Here is a 13,749-nt window from a genome sequence, read left to right on the forward strand (position 1 = left end):
GCGGCATTTGGGGGTGGGGAGTGTGTGTGGGGGTGGAGAACATGCTGTCCATCAACCAACCAGTCATGGGTCTGAACGGCATAAATAGCTACAGAAAAAGTCCACATTGAGATGTCTGTCTTCCAGAGCCACTCAGGAACTGTCTTGCTGATGCCGTTTGAAAGCAATTCATTCAGCCAGCTTAAACCACACGCATGGAAAGTTCCATTTTTGGGAATGGCATGTTCATTCCAGACTGGGACTTCTCATCAAAACTACCCATATTAAAAAAAAAAAAAAAAAAAAAGACTCCACTCAGATAAGAAGACCCCAACTGAAATCATAAGTCCCAAGTCAAACAGCAGAGATGTGACTCTCTCACAGCCTCCCTAACACTATCCTAGCCATTGCATCGGCTCTTCTGAGCTGCCACTGGTGGTAATCTCTTCCTCTCTCAATTTTTCTGGAAACCCCCCCACAGAACTTGTATTCAGCCTAGTTGCAGAAGCAGATATTTTTCATTGTAGAAAGTTTTGTGGGGCTAGAAAATCTCTGGCACAGTTCAGCTCCAGCAGAAAGATTTTACTGAGGAAGAGATACAAAAAGCTTGCCACATGCTTTGTCAGATAAAACAGAAGTGTTCAGTACCCTTCATCAGAAGGCAAGTTTTCCTGGGATACCATCAAACCGCTGCTCCTAGACTCCCTGCGGCCCTTGCTAGATGGAAGTTCAGATGTACGGTCTTCTATCCCCTAAATACATATATTAAAAAACAAACGGACATTAATTTATAAAAGACAAAATAGGAAAGCATTTGTTTAAAACAAAGATTTTAACTAGGATCACAGCTACAAAAATAGGCTTAGGAACACATTTCATAACTTAGAGAGAGAGAGAGACGGGCCAGAAATTCAGAGATGTCTACTGAAGGTTTTGTTATTACTAACCTAATGCAGGTTCTGGTGTTACCATGACAGCTGGCAGTATAAAATCTTATAAAATCACTAGTCATAAGCACAAATGGGAATAATGCAAACTGATAGGGAACAAGCCTTCTCAGAGAGAATAGCAGAAAACTTTTGGACTCTCTGGAGGTTGGCCCATTATGTTGGGAGTTGATTTGGTTCACACTCACTCTCTCCACTCCTGCACAAAGACACATTCCTTTCTAGAATATAAGTGGAGAAGATAGAAAAAAAAATGGGGATGATTTTCCACTGGCTGCTGAATTCATGGAGCTTCTTTAAATAGAATAGGATCATTAAGAAAAAAAAAAAAAACTTAGGAAAAAAATCTATTCAAAAAAATATATATATTAGAAAAAACCTTCAAGATCATCTGGTCCAGCAATCACCCTACCACCAATGTTGCCCACTAAAGCGTGTCCCTAAGGACCACTTCCAACCTTTCCTTGAACACCCCTAGGGACAGTGATTCCACTACCTCCCTGAGCAACCCATTCCAATGCTTAACCACTCTTTCTGAGAAGAAATGTCTCCTAATTTCTAACCTAAACCTCCCCTTGCATAACTTAAGGCCATTCCCTCTAGTCCTATCGCTGGTTATCTGGGAAAAGAGGCTGACCCCCAGCTCCCCGCAACTTCCTTTCAGGTAGTTGCAGAGAGCATGACATCAGGGCAGTATTCCTAGAATACAGGTAATATAGCCACTAATTATGATAGCTTTGTGTATCTTTTGTACATATGGGAAATTTCTTGGCACAATTACTTCTTTCATCTGTTGCATTTTGGGGGAGGGGGGGGAGAGGGGCAACAGGGCATTTTTGGGGGGAGTGTTTTTATGGAGGGGGGTAAAATCATTTTCTCTTATTTCCCTTTCCTGTTTGTTGTTGATATCAGCATATACCCACTTTATTTCAAACCATACAAATTCCCTCACTGTCTGCTGACAAACGTGCTAAGAATCAACAGTTCATTTCCAGGAGCAAAATAATACAACAGAAGAAGAATGAGATAAAGAAAGATTTAATATTTTAAATTTCATATTAGCAACATCAGTACATGCATAAAGGAGACATCTCTCCTGCCAAGCACTTACTTTCTGCTTAATTGTTGCCATAACATCTCGCAAGTCACGTGAGGGGAGAAACTGTTTCAAATACCCATCAAATTTTGGATGACTCATCAATATATTCAGCATTTTCCGTCCATAAAACCTAATACAGGGAAGAGAGAAATGAATAACTGTTTTTGCTACAGAATATTAGTCATCTTCTCCCTCATTTTGTGCATAAAAAAAGAAAGGGATTAATAGAATATGCTGATATTTTGAATTCTCACATGCAGTACTTTCATAAGAAGTTATCCACTCAGCAAAGAAAGATATTTACCTCCACTTGGCACCTCTACGCAATGCTGCCAGCTGAACACAAGAAGTACTGGAGGACACAGGGCAACAGGAAAGTACAATTTCACAGTGAAATTGTGGAATTGTTTCTGTGGGATCGAAGGATCCTATGGGATGACTGGAGTTCATCTGCTTTGCTGCCACGATTAATTTGCAATGTCTTGCTGCCACCGTACAAAAATTTACCTTCCTTTTACTGGCAGACAAGCTAGGACAAATCAACTCACATTTACTATTTACTATGCTATAGTACAGGTATACAGTAAGTTACTTGTGTGTTCTTGCTGCCTATTAATTGGAATTTAGAGCCATAGTCAAAGTAAGGGTGTTTTTTTGTTTGTATTGTTGATGTTACCATTTTTATAACCTGCTGTGAAACTACAGCTATCTTCAAGAAGAAATCAGTAATTTGTTCAGCCACAGACAACAATATTATACAACAGATAGAAAGAAAAAATTGTGAATAGCATAGGCATTTAGATCTGCAGAAGGGATTTAGAAAGACTGAACACGTTGCTTGAAGACAAATGGAATTTTTCTAGGAGAGTCTTAACCTTACCAGAAAAAAATACTTGGTATCCTCACGTAATGAACAGTGGCCAATGCTTCAGCTTTTCGTTGAGCACACGTTGACCAAACAAAGTTGTTTGACTGATTAATCTGAGCTCAGCTGATCTGAATAAAGAATTATTCAAGTCACAGGAATTTGGCAGTGGTCTTTCTTGCTGGACAACCTCATGTTATCTGGTACAGTTGTTTCCCTAAACACCATTATCCACACTAGGAAGTAACTTTCTTAATGTTTATTTTACCTTCCACTCTTTTGCTGCTTTATCATGGCCAGACATCATACAGCTTTCAGTTTGTAGGAGGTAAAATTAAGATCCTCACCTTGTGTCCTGATTACAATCCTGAGCAAGCTTCACCAGCGTGTGAACCAGCAGCTCAGTACTGTCACGTGTGCCTGACAGGAGCTTCTCAGCTCCAATTTGCTCCATCACGGTCAGTAGGTGTTCAGCTGCAGACTTCCGCACCAGGACATTGCGGTGACTGGAAACAAGAGCAAGCATTTGGCAGAAGGAAAGGGAAGGACAGAAATACAGGTCTTGGTCACAACATGGTCTCTGTCATTGCTGGTGGAAGCAGGCATGAGTCCTTGCTGCAATTTTTACCAACAGGAGACAATACTACCCTCAGATAAAGAAAGAAGCTATGTACAGGGAAGGAATTCAATCTCCCTGGACTATTTGATAATTAATTTCTTTCCTGAAATTATTGACCCTGAGAAAGAGGAAAATGAAAGGCAATCCATGTTGACTCATCAGAGGACTCCCATCACAGACAGTGCTGCAGTAGGACTGGGGCTTATTCCACCCATTTATCTCCAAACCCACAGACCCTCGAAACAACAGAAAAAATTCTGTGGAGCATGAATCTGAAGAATATGCAGCAATGCAGTTTGTTCTTTGAGGCTTGGCAACAGGTACGTTTCCTCGCTTTTTGAAAAGCTAAGGAAAGGGAAGGTAGTAGTCATTTTAGCCAGGTTGTCTTTCCTAGAGGGTGCCTATTCAAAACTATCAGAGACAGCACTAATATTTTAAGGCAGCATCTGCTTCAGATATCTCATGGGAGTCTGCCTGTGAAGGCGCCTGTGGAGTGACTCACCATCTCAAAGCCAACACTCGGCATCAGTTTGAATAGGAAGTGTAGCTCTGAGGACACAATGGTCAAACAAGCTCCTCTCAGCAGGAGCTGCACTTGTTGAGCAGGTTGTGCTGCACCCAGCCCATCCTCCCATGTGTGCTCCTAGTCCCAGCAATTAGCATGCCTGTCTCTCAAGTTAATGGCATAATGATGATGCATGTTTTTTCCCAGCGCCTCTGTGGTTAGCATTGTGAAATATCAAAGGGCACTCACTGCTGCAATTTCCATTGTCCCTTTCCCCGCAAAGCCACAAGACTGTACTACCAACCTCTGCAGGGACTTTTGCCTCCCCATCATTCACCACATCTAGACAGTGTTGACAGACTGTGAAAATAAGTAGGCTATAGCATGGCAGAAGCAGATGACAAGAGGAAGGGAATGAGGATGATCAGACATTAAAATCACTGACTTCACAGAAGACACAATAGAAAGAACCCTTCCCTCTTTCCATTCTCTGTCTGTATCCCATCCCTTCCCCCTACCATACAATTTAAGGTGAAGGATATCACTAAGAGAACAACCACATACTTGACCCCACTAGCCAGGATAGCAGCCATTGCTCGTGCAGGAGTCACACTCCCCACCATAATACCAAGGGATTGATCAGCTGCTTTCTGAATGAACTCGCTGGAGTCCCCGGTCTTCTGGAGTAAAGCCCGAGCAACCTCCTCCACCTCCTGGTCCATGTGTTTCTTCATGATCCTGAAAAGCTCTCCGAGAGTGTTGATTGCAAAGCGAGACACCTTTGAACGGAGATTGTTCACCTAGGGAAGTCATGAGGGGAAATATTAGAATCATCTTGTAAAGAAAATCAATTTCTCTGGACAGAAGTTCCAGGAAACACTATGAAATTTTTTTCCTGTATCCAGGTGGAACATAAGAGCAGAAGATCACAAGCACAGAAAAACAACATCTTCTGTGGCTTAGGCCCACTGACAATCTAATTTCAATGAGACTGCAGTTCTAAGAAATACGTTTATTCTATGTTTCACACTTTATTCTATGTGAAACAGAGCTATGCTACTTTGCCCACAATGTATACTGTTTTTATTTCAAGCCCTTTTACTGAAAGGAAATACATAAATAAAGAATGTGAGAGCTGATTTTAAACTACAAATGCATAATTAATAAAGACAAGATAGAGGAAAAGTGGCACTTTCCTCCTGTCCAAATATGTAACACCAGCCATTTGAATGCCCACCCAGGAAATGGAGAATATAGGTTCAGGTCTACAGTCGACTAATTCGCAACAGGAACTTGAGTCCATCTGCTCTGTCTACTCAGAACCCTAGCTGTTGGACGTGAGGCACTCAAGGATCCTGAAGGATCACATGCAATTACAGCTGCTTTCATTAGGTTTTTCTAGCTTTCAGTGCTGCTCTGGAGTGACCCCTGCTTCAAAAGAGCTCTCCTACAAGGGGAAGAAAGGAACATCTGAGGAGTCAGGTGATTCATTCAAAAGCTACTTTGGAGGCCGGCCCAGTGTTTCTTTCTGCCAGACTTGGTTGTGCTTGCTAATAAAAGGAAACAACATGAGGGCTTGAAGTGCTTGTGAAAGCAAAAATCTGGGACTAGAGACTGGAGTGAAATGAAAGCTGAACAATTGCTCTGCACACGAGTGTATGCAGCAAAAAGGAAGGAATTTCCTCAGAAATATAAAAGTAACATCACCATCAGATGAGTTAAGCTGAAAGGTCTTCTCCTAACTCCGATCTCAGACTGGAAGAATCCAAGCCTTGCATATGTAAACAGAAAAGTTTGAAGAGTCCAACACAAGGGACATTCAGGCCTTCCACATCATTAGGTACTGGCTAGAAGACAAGAACTTTAATGGAAAGGAGCTAAGTCTTACTGCATTGTGCAAGCAAAGGAAAATTTAATATATTTGGCAGTCATGTACGAGAGTACAGAGTACAAGGCCACAAACAAATGCTGAGTTGGAAATTCTGTCACAAACATTTCCAAGGAGTTTAGGTTGGGACTTTTCTGTGAACTTGATGATGAGACAGCAATCCTGTGTTCAACTGCCCAGCACACACACAGCTGGGATGCTCCAAGCGTCCAGTGGCTGCAATGCAAAATTCAACCAGCACATGGAGGTAATGGATCAATGGGAAGGGCAAATTACCAAAAGGCAGACAGAAAGGAAGAAGAAGAGATCATCAGGCAACACAGGAAAATAAATACCTGTAGTCAATCACCAAGATGCTGAAAAAGAGGAAGAAGGAGGAAGCTGAGAGGCAAAAGCTGCAGCATTTAATTACAGCTTGGGCAGAGATTTGGTTTGTGGCAAATCACCTGATGAGTTCCTCACTTTCTGCATTTGTATATTGCATTATAATGACTCCTAGCTCAAAGATGAGAGACACAGATACCCTACATACCAGCAAATGTAGCTATATATACAGACAGATCACACAGATAGGTGACATAGTTATTAGAGGAATGCCATCTAAAAATAGTAATGAAGGCAGACACTGAGCACACATGTAAATGAACAAGTACGTATCTACTCTATGCCCCATGCACAATGTATGCGGGACATAGTTAAAAACAACGTTCCTACCTCTTTGGTAACTGCCAAGGTAACATCATGAAGTCTACCAAGAAGGATTTCTGAGTGGCAGATAGCCAGGCGTCTGATGCTGAAGAGTCCTTTCCCCTTTAGCTGCCTGAAAGGCAATTACCAAAAATGATTGATTTTTCTCACCACCCAAAAAGAAGGCAGCACCCCCTGAAATTACCGGGGTGTCAGCTCAAACAAAGGGAGGTGTTTCTTATATGGCACTAAACTAAATCATGGAACTTGCTGCCACTGGATGCTGTGGTGGTGAAAAGCATACATAAATCTAAAAGGCAAATAGATGGTTTCAGAGTGGATGGGTTAACTTCTGGCTATTAAACGAGACAGCATCCCTGAAAGCCCTGGCACACGAAGTCGCTGTGCCACTGCTTCCCAGAAACCTGGAGGCTGTGACATGTTTCTGTATCTTGCACCCTCCCTGGACCCTGCAATACAGTCCCATCTGGCGGTTACTGAGGGCATTTCCTCCCACTCCCATCCACAGAGGGCAGTTCAGGTGTAAGAGTCTGCACTGCCACTCCGTAATTGAGTTTGTACCCTGCAACGCAGTCAGGAGAAAAAAAGGGGGGGGGGGGGGGGGCAGAAAAAAAAAAAAAAAAAAAAAAAAAAGCAGTACATCCTAAAAGATTCCACAGCTGGGCAAGAATGGCCAAAACGATGGATTTCCCAGAAAATCCCTGCTTAAAGTAACACCCAAAGCAGCAACATTTTATTCAAAAAATCTGTCATAACTTTCTTTGTGAAGGACCTGAGCTGGATGAAGGCACGTGGTGGAGTCACTGGTTCACTACAACAGCCTCCTCCCAGGGGGCACAGAGGGCTGTAGGGCAGGATGGGGAACCCATCCCCACCGAAGTCTCTGAATGTAACCTGCAGCAGCTCTCTGCACCTTACAGAGCACCTGTGCGATGTGGCAGAGAAGGGGGGAGGCAAAGCAAAGCAACCATGCAAGGAGGTTGCTTTAAAAATTGAAAAGATTATTCGTGGTTATCCTGGTGTGAACAGAGCCGTGGTGAGTGTACACAGACCCACAAATCAGAAAGATGATATCACCCCCGATATCGCCCGATATCACCTGAAATTCATAGTCTCCTCCTGTCTTCATCTAATTTCAAGATAAATTATGATTATCAACAAAACACATTTGGCCCATATTAAACAGCAAGGGGGAAAGTTTATTTCTAAAAGTGCAAGATTCCTAAAGGATTTATTTTCTTTTTCCTTTTCTTCTGCCATGAGCCCCTCAGGAGAAATGAGGGGCCAAGAAACTCTGCACTACTTCTCAGTCTGTTTTTCAGAAATAGGAACTCCCCGTAGGCACTGCTGGGTCAAGGGAAGGCCCCATCTGCTGCTGCTGCTGCCAGCAGCAGGACCAGAGATAACTCCTTATGCAGTCTCACCTCAGTCAGTATCCTGAGGCACGCAAATCTCTAAACTCAAGACTGCTCATGCCTTCAGCAGGCAAATTATCTTGTTCAGCAACCTCTCTTCCCCTAAGCTTTCATTTGCAGCTACGTGGAGCAGAAGGCAAAGCTAGAAGACAGCATGGACCTGTTGTGGCTATAGCACTGCTTCAGACCAGGTCAAATAAGAGGAGTACACCATATTACTGCTCCATGATTACTTTGTAGTGGTTTCATGAGTTCTCTTTGGATATCTGGGCTGCCTAGGCCCAGAGATGCTAGAAGAAACTGTTTCTAACTTACCTTTGAACTGAGAGGGAGAAAAGGAGAGAAGAGAGAGGTTTCTTACCAGTCATTGCTGCTGAGCCATGTGAGCGCATCGAGCAGCCCCTGCTCTGGGTGAGAGAAGGGTCTGGTTTCCCAGGCGTCCCCACACTCGGGCTCCTCTCCCCACTCCAAGGAGCCGAGAGCAATGGCTGGCAGTGAGTTTGCTGTAGGGAGAGGGTCAGACGCAGGCAGTGCATACCCTTGGGCAGGGCACAGCACCACAGGCACGGTGAAGACTGCAAACCAAGCTCCTAGCTAAGATTACATATGAGCACAAGCTGGCATTGCCTTCAGAGACTTCTCTGCTGTCTGGCTCATTGCTTTCCCCACGCTGGGCCACCCCACGCTGGGCTCTAGCTCCTTCTGTAAACCTGAAATTTGCACACATGCAGCCAGCTCCCAAATCCTTACAGGTACCACAGCCAGCTTGCAGATTTATAATGCTGTGGTGCTCACTCTCAGTGGGAGCCAGCACCACCCAGCAGGACTTGCAACACTAAGGGTAAGCTCCTGTAGGATTTTGCTCAGGCAAATCCCTAAGGAGCAAACACTGGGGAACTGTGGTATCTCACAGTACCTTACTCTCTAAATCTGGCAGTGCCTCAGGTTCCATTTATTTCAAGTATTCTAGACAGCTGACAGCTGAGTGTATATACAGTTTAACATACTTTTGGGAATGTAGCAGTTTATGGGGTTTGTTATGAGTATTTCCTATTTCAGTGATACCCACTGGCTGTATTTCAAAGATGCTGAGGTGAAATTTATTTGTCATCAAACGTACTTGTTTGCAAACTGTGCAATGCCTAAGCTTTCTCTTATGGAAAAAATGCAATTTCCAGTCTAGATACTCATGACAAAAAGCCTTCCAAATGTGAATTGAGAATAAAAATATGTAAATATAAATGCAAATTGTTGGCAAACACGCTCTCTTGATGATAAATATGCAAGGTATAAGAAACTCTAGATGACAAATGCATTTGTTATAAAAACTATTTCAAAATTTTCGTATCTTTCACTCAAAGGCTCATTTTGTAAAGTCTAGATGAAAACACCTGAATTGTCTGAAAGTGTTGAGTATAAATATTGCACAGAGTCTAGATGAACTGATATGGACTTTATAAAGTTTTTAAATTACCTTGTATGTTCTACAAAATATGGAGGATGGAAGAACTGTTAGATCAGCAGCGCTTTTTACAAAAATGCTCAAATGGGCCTGAATTTGGATCTTACTGATATTAGCGACGTTACTGTATGAATACATAGATCTACATATATACATTCAATATGAATGGAGAGTCAGATCCTAGCTAGATTCATTCCTAGTCAGATTCATTCCTAGCTCCCTTTTTCTTAACTCATAACCATAATACAACGTAGGCTACCCACAAAGTAGAAATGATGATCTCCATGTATTCGCCATCTGCTGTATATTTATTGCAGGTAGCAAGCAGCCTGGGAGCCCCAGGTAGCCTCTCCTGTATGTCACCTGCTACACACAGCCACAGTTATTTGGGCAAGTTGACAGAAGAGGCACTGTTCATGCCCAGTTCGTGTTGCATGTGGTAGGATGCTAGAAGCCTTTAAGCATTTTTAGGTGAAATAGCACAATTGCACCAAGTTGCTAATTTCCATGCAGTGGCAACCCCTGTTGCAATAGCAGAAAAGCTGGCTGGAGAGCCAGGCAGAAGCACAGAGGGCCAGAAGAGTGAGTGGCTACTTGGTCACAGTGCTACCCAGTGGGCACACCCTGCCAGATTTCATCAGAGCTCAGCCCTACAGTTACAGCTGCCTCCCTGTTTAAGATACTGTCCTGACCCAGAACCAGTGTTATATTTTAGACAATCAGTACAAGCTTACCACTTTACTTTACCGCTGCTTTATTTAGTTAAACTTTCCAGTGGATCTGTAAGGACCAACTGCTCCAGTATCATCAAGCTGGAGCAGCTTCCAAGTGGGCTTGCTCTCGGTCCTGGACAGGACAGGATCTGGACCTGAGCTCCCATCTGTGTTTGGGGAAGGAGCAGTTTGTGTTCTTTGTGGGAGGGAAGAGCTGGCACAGGGGGCTGCAGCAGAGCGGGCTCACCTGAGGAATGGCGCAGGAAGCCACTGTCCTGGCTGATAACGGGGATGCTGGGCAAGGAAGGTCTGTTGACCCGCTTCCTCAGGGTGGTTCCAATGCTCGATCTGCATGCATTGCTTGTGCTACAGGAAATGGGAACTGTCCCGTTGATGTGTAGAAGGCCAAAGCCTGTAGAGACAGAAAAGCACCTTGTAAGTAGAATGCTGGACAGGGTGACTACAGGCTTAAAAACATCTAGAAATTTTGCTGGAGTTGGGTAACATCATCTGTTGTTTTAAACAACTCCAAGCATAACATCTACATGCTAACCCAGGACTAATCAAAGAATACAGTGATGTTTTCCCAAAGAAATGAGGAAAACTCAGCACTGTCTTTCCTTTGTTTTCCTGTTTCAGAGACTGGATAGGGAAGCTACATTTCTGGGGCTCCCACCTCAGCACTCCATACCACCATTTCTCAAAATAATAACAAGAAAAAGAGCAGATAACCTTGTCTGATACCCTTGGGTTGAGTGCTGACTTCTTCAGTTTGCTGCTGCAGTACTTGTGGTAGTGCATGCTGCAGGACAATCAGAGCCTGTCATCTGCAATTAAGTCAGTAAAGCTGTGAAGTCATGTGGGTAAAATGTGAGTGCTTGCTAAGGGCTCCGGCATGGCTCAGCAATGCAAGCTCCTCAGCAGGGAATGGTGGGGGCAGGATAATCATTTCCATCAAGCGAGAAAGATATTCTTTTATCTTTTAATTGGAAATAATTTAATTTCTGTTCTTCCAGGTTGCAGCTTAGTTAAAAAGCATTTTTTGGACTTACCAATTCACCTTTCCTATAACCTACTCTCAATTAGAGAGAGGCCAAATCCCAAATGTTATTTGCAAGAATTATCCAGTCTGCAAAACATGGTAAGAGAAGGCAGGGGGAGGGGTGTTATTTGTGTTCTGTGACTGACTCACTAGGGGCTGCAGGCAAGAAACTCCATGCCTTTGTAATTTTCTTTGGAAAATAGAAATAAATTCCACTCAGATGCAAGCGTAACAGCCTTCCAGTTTGATTCCATATACATTTACAAAACAATGTAAACACAGAAAAGTGAAAACAGGCTCACAATTATACCAACCACTTACCTTCTTCGGCCGTAATCCCAGGGTCACTGCTATATGTGGAGAGCTGCAACTTCTCTCTCTCTTTCTCCATCTCTCTTCGCAAAAGCTCCATCTCTCTCATTCGCTTCTGGCGCATTTTCTCCTGAGCTGACTTGGATATGGTAACATGGATCTGGTTATAATAGAAATACATCAAGGGACATGAAGAACATACGTGACACCTCATCAGGAATACAGTGGTGGAGTGTCACGGTCTTTAATGCAGTTCCACAAACATCCCAATAGCTTCAAAACGATTCCTCATTTTCCTCATCTCAGCATACAATTATACCCAACGGTGTATAATGCTCCATTTCCATATCCTTCCACTGGTCCAAAATACCGTTTCTCAAGCTATGTCATGAAGACCTGCTCAAAGCAAGAGGGCCAGATCAGTGCTCAGAGAGAACAGACAGTTCAATTCCTACAGGCCATGGCAGGGCAGTATAAGCCATCTGCAATAAGCAGCAATAAGAGGTAATTTGTCACTTCTTCATGCTCACAGCCAGTAATTGCAGCTGTTTCTCCCTTCTCTGTTTCTGAAGAACTCAGTTGCTCCTTAAGAATGGATGAGTCCAAAAGAGGAGTCATGAGGAAAAAAAGCTTAAGAAACACTAGTCTTAACATATTAGAAAATGGAGAATAAGACAGCTGTGAGATGCAGCAATGATACCAAGGAAAAGCTACTCTCCCGTTTTGTTTTGCAGCCTTGCTTACACACAACATTATAATTTCTGCTTCCAAGCATACACTTCACACATGTTCACTGATTCATGACTTACTTGGCCATTCAGGTCTGCCCTAAATTGTCCTTCATAAATAAAGAATGCTTCTGACTTAGCCTTAGCATCATCTCCCAGTGTCTTCTGCAACAGTGAAAATGGATTCCCCCTTCCACAACAGAGAAAGATTATGATATTCAGTGACATCTTGTCACTGAAGCAATCACTGACCGGTCACTGAAAAAGAAGCCTGCTCACCCCTACCCATAGTCCTTACCCTTCCATTGCTGTCTTTCCAGTCATCATCCCTCAGAAGGCGAGGACTCATGAGATGATCCATCCCCTTGGCCTGGCTGAGAGGCAGACCTGTTAATGTGGGTACAGGTTCATACAAATGTCCAGCAGACTTCACACTACAGGCAAAGTGATGATGGGGAATAGGCAAGATGGGTTCCAGTGTCCAGAGTTCTGATGAGATATGAATACATTGTGTATGAGAATGGCAAATAACACATGGCCGCTCTAGATGCATGGAGTAATACGATATTGCTCTGGCAGCAGCAATGACATTTCTTGGTTTGCCATCAAACTCAGGTCTACTGAATAATAAACGCCTCAGTCCTCAGCTCCTGGTAAGTAGAATCATAAAATGGCTTGGGTTGGAAGGGACCTTAAAGATCATCCAGTTCCAACTCCCCTACCATAGGCAGAGATGCCACCCACTAGATCAGGTTGCCCAGGGTCTTGAATCCAGCCTGGTCTTGAACACTTCCAGGGACAGGGAAGCCATAACATCTCTGGACAACCTGTTCCAGTGCCTCACCACCCTCTGAGTGAAGAATTTCCTCCTAATATCTAATCTAAATCTTCCCTTATTTAGTTTAAAACAATTCCCTCTTATCCTATCATTATCTGACCTAGCAAAATGTTGCTCTCCGTCTTTTTTATAAGTCCCCTTTAAGTATTGAATGACCCTAATGGGTCCACATCTTTCTTGTGCTGGCAACCCCAGAGCTGGATGCAGTACTCCAGGTGGGGCCTCATGATGGCAGAGTAGAGGAGGACAATCACCTCCCTTGCCCTACTGGTCATGTCTCTGTTGATGCAGCCCAGGACGCAGTTGGCCTTCGGGGCTGCAAGTGCTCACTGCTGGTTCATGTCAAGCTTTTTGTCCACCAGAGCCCCCAAGTCCTTCTCTGCAGGGCTGCTCTCAATGAGTTCTTCTCCCAGCCTGTACTCATGTACAGGATTGCCAGATCTGTTCCATGATCTTTCCAGGCACAGAGGTGAGGCTCGCTAGTCTGTAGTTCACCGAGTCTTCCCTTCTACCCTTCTTAAAAACTGGAGTGCTATTTCCCTTTTTCCAGTCACCAGGGACTTCACCTGACTGTCAGGACTTTTCACATATGATGGAGGGTGGATTTTCAGCTACAGTAGCCAGCTCCC

At 43.5% G+C, this 13,749-nt stretch overlaps 1 protein-coding gene across 1 annotated transcript in view; it reads right to left on the reverse strand.

The window, feature by feature from the left end:
• The window catches only part of TOGARAM2 (TOG array regulator of axonemal microtubules 2), a 42,659-nt gene that overhangs the window by 12,207 nt on the left and 16,703 nt on the right, over nucleotides 1–13,749 (reverse strand). Inside the window, exons 9-17 of the mRNA XM_040550727.1 lie at nucleotides 12,581–12,771; nucleotides 11,564–11,714; nucleotides 10,448–10,612; nucleotides 8,387–8,528; nucleotides 6,617–6,722; nucleotides 4,579–4,814; nucleotides 3,238–3,396; nucleotides 2,038–2,155; nucleotides 628–731 (exon numbers count right to left, since the gene is read on the reverse strand). Of these exons, the coding sequence (XP_040406661.1) occupies nucleotides 628–731; nucleotides 2,038–2,155; nucleotides 3,238–3,396; nucleotides 4,579–4,814; nucleotides 6,617–6,722; nucleotides 8,387–8,528; nucleotides 10,448–10,612; nucleotides 11,564–11,714; nucleotides 12,581–12,771 (1,372 nt within the window). The remainder of the gene's footprint in view (nucleotides 1–627; nucleotides 732–2,037; nucleotides 2,156–3,237; nucleotides 3,397–4,578; nucleotides 4,815–6,616; nucleotides 6,723–8,386; nucleotides 8,529–10,447; nucleotides 10,613–11,563; nucleotides 11,715–12,580; nucleotides 12,772–13,749) is intronic.

This window comes from Cygnus olor, chromosome 3, assembly GCF_009769625.2.
Source record: "Cygnus olor isolate bCygOlo1 chromosome 3, bCygOlo1.pri.v2, whole genome shotgun sequence".
In the NCBI taxonomy this organism is placed as follows: domain Eukaryota; kingdom Metazoa; phylum Chordata; class Aves; order Anseriformes; family Anatidae; genus Cygnus; species Cygnus olor.